This window comes from Strongylocentrotus purpuratus, unplaced genomic scaffold, assembly GCF_000002235.5.
Source record: "Strongylocentrotus purpuratus isolate Spur 01 unplaced genomic scaffold, Spur_5.0 spur5_scaffold_14, whole genome shotgun sequence".
Classification (NCBI taxonomy): domain Eukaryota; kingdom Metazoa; phylum Echinodermata; class Echinoidea; order Camarodonta; family Strongylocentrotidae; genus Strongylocentrotus; species Strongylocentrotus purpuratus.
In genome coordinates, this window is record NW_022145599.1 from 27758349 (window position 1) to 27766613 (window position 8265).

General features: G+C 39.1%; 1 protein-coding gene across 1 annotated transcript; it reads right to left on the reverse strand.

Annotated features, from left to right (window-relative positions):
* Positions 1 to 1242: 1242 nt before the first annotated feature.
* On the reverse strand, positions 1243 to 7279 carry LOC586530 (histone H3.3). Its single transcript, XM_786308.5, has 3 exons — positions 7147 to 7279; positions 2887 to 3175; positions 1243 to 2464 (listed from the first exon to the last, which is right to left on the reverse strand). Exons 2-3 carry the CDS (start codon positions 3166 to 3168, stop codon positions 2336 to 2338), a joined length of 411 nt encoding a protein of 136 aa, XP_791401.1. The 5' UTR covers positions 3169 to 3175; positions 7147 to 7279; the 3' UTR covers positions 1243 to 2335.
* Between the last annotated feature and the right edge of the window lie 986 nt (positions 7280 to 8265).

The following is an 8265-nucleotide window of genomic DNA, read 5'->3' on the forward strand; positions in this document are numbered from 1 at the left end:
ACATGTACAATGGAACATTTCTCTTATGAACTCCTGGAGAGTTGTGACTAAAGAAATTGCCTTTTACAAGTGAAATATTGAAATCGTGCCAAAACAAACAAATAATTTGGCAAGCAAGATCACTTCTTGCATTTTTCTTTGTTCTTTTATGAGGTTCCACTGTACAGACACGCATGTTCATCACACATCAGTAGACAGACACCTTTGATAATAGGGACTTTTAGATGTCACACGTCGCAGTCCACGTTCTAGTCGTGCAGATCTAAAAGTCACTAACAACTCATCAGAAACTACTCAACTCTGCAATCACATTTATCCTCCTATATCACCTCAAAGAAACACAGTCAATGCACTTTCAGATATTCTTACAAATTAACCAATTACATGAACTCCCAAACTTCACTGAATGCAGATCCAAATTTCAAAATAAGCATTGCACAATTTTTTGTTCACACTCCAGAACACAAATTCAGACCCAGATTTCAAATAAGCAACACACTGAGACACATTCATGTATGATCATTTGTTTCTTTGCACTTTAGTGTCTAACCTCTCAGGGGTTGTTTCATGAAGCTGTTAATAAAGTTACGCATGACTTTACAAAAGACGTGAATACGAGTGCCAGATAAGATGCCCAAAGTTTTTTCAGATGTTTTAACAAAGTGTGACAATATTTAACCTCAATTAAATTATGGCAAAAAAACATACTTTGCATTAAAAATGTTTGTTACAATAAGAATGCTAATCTACATGTACATCTGCACAGTTCAACTTTAGATGATGCAGTTGAAAAATGTTAAGCATCCCATTTGGCTTTTCATATTTAAGTCGTTCGTAACTTAACTAACAGATTTATGAAGAAAAAAAAACCGGAAATTTTGTAGGCTTATCCATGTACATACAACTGAGACAAGGCACCAACCAAATACTGCTTCAGCAAACACTCCCAAACAGACAACCGACTAAAGATTTTCTTCAGTTTGATGGAATTCGTTGTTTCACTTTTTGTGGGTGATGTCCGTCTCCTCGGTGCTACAGTCACTGCCTTAGGCTTAGGTATGAATTAAAATTTAAAACTGAAAACAAAGTAATCAGACATTCAGTTCAGCAACACATACATACCTCACTACTTACACTATTAAAAAAATACAAATTGAAACCTTTGTTGTCGCCCATTTTTTTTTTATTACATGAAAACACAATTGAACATATTTTTGTTATGAAGGACATAAATTTTGGTCTTTACTCCCCCCCCCCCCCCACAATAAAGTTTACATTCAAATACAATAGTTGTTGTATCTCTTCAAAATAAGCCCACACCCCCAAAAGTTATCAGAAGTAAATGTAGTAACATCAAATTAGCATTTCTGAATTGAAAGTAAAGTAAGTTTATTGTTTCAGTGACCATTATTTTGTGTCTGAACTATGTAGGAAGATTTTTATGTTAGATTCTGTTTGTATCATAATTTGTAAGAAATTTTTGGTTGAGTTTAATATAATGCATTGGGTCATTTGGGTGACATGAAAAATTAAATTTATATATAAAAATGCTGGGCTAGATAGAGGTCAGAGTTGAAAGGGGCATAAAAACTTGATTGCATGTACAACAGTCTAACAAATTACACAATTTCAACTACATGTAATTGATAAACACCACTGAAACACTTCACCAAAATTCTTTAAATATAAGTTACAACAACAATAATAAAAAGAAACATACAAAATGTCACATGGCTAAAAAAATTCACCAATCCCTGATGATTGAATGAATGTTGTACAGACACGATTCAAGTGATTCGTCATCACACAAAGTCCACAATGACGAGAACAAGATCAGTTTTCTTGGTGGTAGGCATACATAATATTTATCATAATTTCTCCACAGTGCAGAACAAACGACCTTTTCTGTTTTGTACTGGAGGGTTTTTGATCAAACACCCTTTCAGCAATATTTGCCTGAAGTCTGGTAGATATGACAGACTATTAAAGAGAAAGATGTGCTAATCATCCTTATTCGTTTGTTCTGCACTGTGGGTAAACTTGTCGAAAACATTTGGTCTTCTTTACCAATCCGATTGTGAACAATGTGGAGGTCTGCAACAAACTTCAGAATGCAGCGTACATGTGTTATGTGATTTGCTCGTTATGAAGCCCTGATTATGAAACATCTGGAATCGTCTCTTGAATACTGCCTTCTGCGTACGGTGTTGCTAATCCGATATTAAAAAGGGGGAGGCAGGACCCAGCCCCACTGCCCATCTTAGTGCCATCTACTTTACTTGTTTTTGCTTCATTTATGTATATACAGGTTCACACTAAATGACAAGGTTCCAGTTTATGCACGTTCACCACGGATTCTCCTGGCCAGTTGAATGTCCTTGGGCATGATTGTGACTCTCTTAGCGTGGATAGCACACAGGTTGGTATCCTCAAAGAGACCGACCAGGTAGGCTTCGCTGGCTTCCTGCAGAGTCAGAGGCAAATGTGGTATAAAAAGAGTTAGATTACTTTGGAGTCTAGGATTTCATAAACAAAAGTAAAATCAATTAAGGACATGTTACAAAGAAGAAAAAAAAAGGCTACTATGAACTTGAAATCCTTATATTTTTGCAGAGAAAATATTTCTTCTTGAATAATCAGGATAGGGGGGAAATGTGCTGTAAAAGAGCTACACAAAAGCATTCGTAAAATATTTCAATTTTTTTTCTTCCTATCACCGGTAACAATTTATAGTCAAAAATACATTTTTGAAGGTTTAACCACATTCCCCTGCAAACCCCCCCCCCCTGAAATTCTTTTCTAGATCCTTGGGCCCTTTTAACGGGTGAGAAATTTGCACCAAAGGAGAGAAAAATCTGCTGTTAAAATGAAGCTGCAGTGGCTTACCTGAAGAGCGCCAATGGCAGCACTCTGGAACCTCAGCTCAGTCTTGAAATCCTGGGCGATTTCACGAACCAAGCGCTGGAATGGTAGTTTACGGATGAGCAACTCTGTGCTCTTCTGGTAACGCCTGATTTCACGGAGAGCGACGGTACCGGGCCTGTAACGATGAGGCTTCTTCACGCCTCCGGTTGAGGGCGCACTTTTCCTGGCTGCTTTTGTGGCCAGCTGCTTACGGGGAGCTTTACCTCCGGTGGACTTACGAGCGGTCTGCTTAGTACGGGCCATTGTTTAGCTGTAGGCATAATAAAAGAAAAGGAAAAAAAAAGGTATGCATAATTTATCAGAATAAAATCCAAATATTTTTTTTATAGTGTACATAAGTAGGGTGCAAATTAAGGCTACGTTATATCGATATCATATTTCATATTCGTCTAACTGCAGGGAGCTCCGCTTGAAACGATTTGAACCGCGGGTTGGGTCACATTTTTTTGAAATGTAAAGAAGTGGTAATTACAATGTTCCACTTCTCTAAGCATCTTTCCAACCACTTGAAATTATAATTTGAAGAAGTCTTATAAGGGAAAAACGGTGATTCCTCGCCCTAACCCAATTCATCTCATGTTGTATATCGTCGATTCAACTTGAAAGTACGCATGCGCAGTATATCTTTCTCTTTGTCATGTTGAATCAACGATATACAACATGGGATGAGGAATCACCCTTTTTCCCATCGAAGACTTCTTCAAATCATATCTAACACAGCCTCTAGAGCCCCGACGCCAGAGCTCCCTGGAGTTAACATTCACCTAGCCCTTGGCTTAAGAAAATAGTAATAGGGTGTCTGATCGCGCACTCGATGTTGTGTGCTAAAATCCTTCCCATAGATTGCAAGCATCCCTATGCAGCCTACATGTTCTTGCATTGCGCGATCATGCAAAATTGGTCAATGTTTTTATAACCAAATTGAGATTTGAACCTTTATTGTTCGTGATCCTGAAGGTGATACTCAATAAATGAGGTGTCTTATGAAAGAGCAGGTTTATCTCCATATTTCCGAAGGAGCGTCATCTCGGAATTCTAAAATATCTTGGTCAAAAAAAGTGATTAAACCACTAGACTGCGGATCACATACATGTAGGTGCTTTGTATGGGCATTGTACTTTCAAGACCATAGCACAGCAATGATGTTAAACAGGTCTTGAACAGTAGTTGGTGTTCTTGCCAAAAAAATCTGGCATTCTTTAACGACTATATATGTGTTCAGTTATGTAAGCTGTATGTATGTACTGAGCAAAAAAAACTTTCAAAATGGCGGCCCGCCGTTCACTTCGGAGTTGTAACAAATTGGATGATACATTTGCTTACAAAAGTGAAAGTGATTTCAGTGATTGCTCAGATATTTAAGAAGGCGAAAGGGAGTAAGGCTGTGCACAACCGTGTAATGAGGTACCCAAGTACACTCCCAGGCTTACAAGCGAATACGGTACACTAATATTCGGACGCCATGTTTTGTTTTTTTTGCCACCACCATACCACGGGAGCAGTATCCCAGGTCCGTCTCCGAAAACTCAAGCAATTTTACTTTGAGTTGCAGTTAAAGGCGCCGATTTAATAATAATAATAACAGTAAACAATGCTGTTTTAAAAACCAAAGATGGCAGAATAATCTATTTTCCTCCGAGTCCAAAAAGAAATTCGGACATTTGGTCCCAGTTTCTGAGTGGTGAGTTTGACAGTGATTAAGCTGGGAAACATTTTTACAAACGGTACCATGCCGGGGCAGGCGCTTTACCTGGCACGGCTAAGCGTTGGCCTGGACAGTGCCAGGTGACCATTTTTTTTTTTTTTTAGCGGCCGAATATTCAGGTATGAGAAATCAAGTAGTTGTAAACAGTGGGAGTACTCAAGTATTCGACTACTCGTTGCAGCCCTAGTACTAGGGAGTGATTTTGATAATGAAAGTGATGTTGTAGTCCCACTAATGGATGTTAGTGCGAGTAGCACAGGCAGGCGCGTAGCCAAGGGGGGGGGGGGGGGGGGGGGGCCCCCAAAAAAAAAGAGAGAAAGGAAGAGGACGTAGAGTAAAGTACCCGGTAATCGGTCAGCTCCGGTTTTCGGCCAATTGGTTGGATACATGGTAAAATCACTTTAAAATACATCGCATAATAGCATAACACATATCCCACACATACCATACCATGCCAGTGTCACTGAAGAACCACATTTGCAATGAAAAATATATCCTAAAATATCACATTTTAGCGATGTAATCGGCGGTCCCGCTACCCAAATCTGAAAAATCGAGTTTCTTACGCGTGTATGTAAGAAATATGGGTACCATAAAATGAGCTTTATTTCAAGTATTTTTCAGATATAGAGCCCGATTTTGTGCTGGTCGCAAGCTCAAAAGTATCTCATCGCATGTATTAAATCAATGCAGCCGCACACCACGACGCACACACGATATGTCTTTCTAATTCAGATTCCAACTTCCGATCACCGCTGTGCCTGTATTCGGCCAGGCGAGCACCCGGGAGCTCCGGCGTGGGATACCTGCTCCGCCCGCTTGTGCTATACATCAGCGCAGAAACGCACGGCGCGCGCGAGCGCTTCCTATTGACTTTGTACATGCGGCCGTAAACTGAAACGCTCGGCCGATAACCGGCTCCAAAACAGTGAAAATTGAAATGAATATTGTCATGGCAATTCGTGATTTTTTTTGGGGATTCTTTTTTTGTTTAAATAATAATAATATTTGCTTCATGATTTGAACAAGAAATGATAATAAATAGGAAGTAAAGAGTCCAATAAATAGGATTTTGTCTTAAGTGGCCGAAAACCGGGTACTTTACTCTAGGAAGAACAAGGATTAAGAGTCGAGAACGGTACAACGAATCGCCTTCTTTCTCTAATAATTCATAAAATGTCACAGCTTGGGGGGGGGGGGGGGGTGGGAACTGAATTCAGATAAGGATTTAGAGTCGAGAACGGTAAAACAAATGGTCTTCTCTCTCTAATATTTTAATGAAACGCCAAAGCTTCCGCTATGAATATTGCAGTTTTTGAGGGGCTTTTTTTCGCTCCTCAACCACGCACGCCCCCCTTGCGTAAAAGGGGATTTTGGGGAAAAAATGGTATTTAACAACATTTCCCCTTTTGAATTAGAAAAATTGGGAAATAATAGGGAAGAATAGAGAAAAAAATCAGTAGGGTCTAGGGTCTAGACTCTAAACTAAGTAAAAGAAAATATTTAAATTTTTTTTTTTTTTTTTTTTAAATCGGGAAACCGATTTAGAATCTTAACGCGGACAAAAATGAATTCTAAAATATTTCCCCTGATTTTTTTTTTTCGGCGCTCTGCTGGCTTTGGGTTCTCGATCTGCGCTGCTAATGCGAAAAACGGATTTCGCGTAGCCCTAGCTAATGAAATAGGTCTACCCACACTTCACCTTCTATTTTTATGGATTGTCCATCTTCCCGAGGATTTATCACTCACAACATGAAAGTCTCTGTAGAAATCTAGTCTACAAAGTCAATGTGAAATGCATCAAGTAAAATAACGTGCAGTCGGAAATCAGAATCGTCCCTAGATCTAGTCGGCGAAAATGCGGACGATCCTTATTTTGGTCGAAGCGTCCGTCTGTTTACGAAGATGATCTAGCCTATGTTTATGCAGACAATCCTTATTCTCGGACCAGCACCCCTCAAGTCTACTGTTGAACATGAATTGAAAATGGGAGGACAAACCGGGATTGGGTGTCTGAGAAAAATTCTCGACACCAACCACACTGACACTTGACAGGAGACAGACAGCAATGCAACTCTTCTAAAAGTAAAACTAGACTAAAGCTAAAATTGAATTGATCTATCAGCAAAAATGGAATGCAGGATTGTATAGACCTCTATATCTAGGCCTAGGGTCTAGATCTAAGTACAATTTACTAACTACAAACACAGCCACAGCCACAGCCATACCAGTTTACATGGTCAATGCCAATGGCATGCCACAATCAAACACCACGAAGGGCAACTAGCACGACGGGACGGTGAACCAGATGAATGGCGCGCGCTTGTTGAATCGTCTTGTCGGCTTGCAATTTTTTCAATATCCACATAAGTTTTAGCAAATTACATCTAAATCAAAGTTAATATCTACAAAACACCATGTAAAACACGTACAGTAAATCATGCTAAACTCATTCCTTAAATTAACGATTCATTAATCACATGAATTTCTCTAGAAAATGACCTATTTTTACTTACTTATCAGCGGGTTTCGTCGGAAATATTACGCGCCTTGTCGATACCAAAGAAGTGAGAAAACAATCAAAATAATCAAACGTGCTTTTATGTGTATGTGGAGTATGAATCGGAAATCCTCATTGGTTACTCAATTATGTCGCAATAAGAAGATATGTTATTGGCGTAGAGCCGGCAATATACTCATATCTGATTGGCTAGAAAAACCTACATTTGATTGGATATCGGGGCAGAAATAACTAAGACCGATTGGTCAATTTTTGAGCTATTTGATTGGCCAACACCCTTGGCCGTCCGATCCTTCCAAAAGGTCCAAGCTCGCCTATGGGACTTTACGTGTTAAACGCATAGATGGGTTGCGAAGATTTTTGTCGTCCGCTACGCATTAGCATCGTCTGCTATCATGTCACAACTGTACACTGCGTGCGTTATAAATAGATGTATTTCAGTTTTTATCATTCAAAAAATGTTTGGTATAATTCCATAAAATTATGTTCACAACCTTAATAAAAGGCATGCCTTTACAATAGAGGAAGATATTTTTGTTTCTTATGTTCTCCTTAGATCTCCATCACAAATTTAGCTTCAAAATCATTTTGGTCTAGTATCAGTATCAACTTGGACGCGGAAGAGTATAGTGCACATCGAGTTTGTACACCTCATCTAACTATATCCAAAAAAAAAATTCTCCTTACTTCTAGTACGGTAATACTCATCAACGCCTGTTCAGCATCTAGATGAGGGTAAAGCATCATAGAGTTGTTATAGGATCTAGGTCTACATCTCTATGCGGTACAGTTCCTGTAAGAGAACTAAATGTTATGGCAAATAATTAGTTCGAATCCTACAAAAGGCCTATCATCAGTGTTAATAAATGTACATTTTATATCACAATTTTGCATGTAGATGTAGGCCTATTATTATTAATCATCATTTCATGGGGGCGGCCGGGGGGGGGGGGGGGGGCGGGGGCCGGGTGACCCTTTCCACCTTTTTCGGCGTTCATGCGTGTCAAATTGTCTGTATCCATGTAGATGTTGTGAACACTCGAGCTTTATTGAAATTCAGTTTAGTATGATCCATGCAATACTTTGACATTATATTTTTTTTATCAGGTAAAAA

What these genes read in the sequence shown, in the direction of transcription:
- LOC586530 (XM_786308.5), bottom strand. Translation starts at nt 3,168, where the DNA reads ATGGCCCGTACTAAGCAGACCGCTCGTAAGTCCACCGGAGGTAAAGCT. An exon ending in CTGCCATTGGCGCTCTTCAG is followed by an intron (nt 2,465 to 2,886) that starts GTAAGCCACTGC and finishes CTGACTCTGCAG; the next exon opens with GAAGCCAGCGAAGCCTACCT.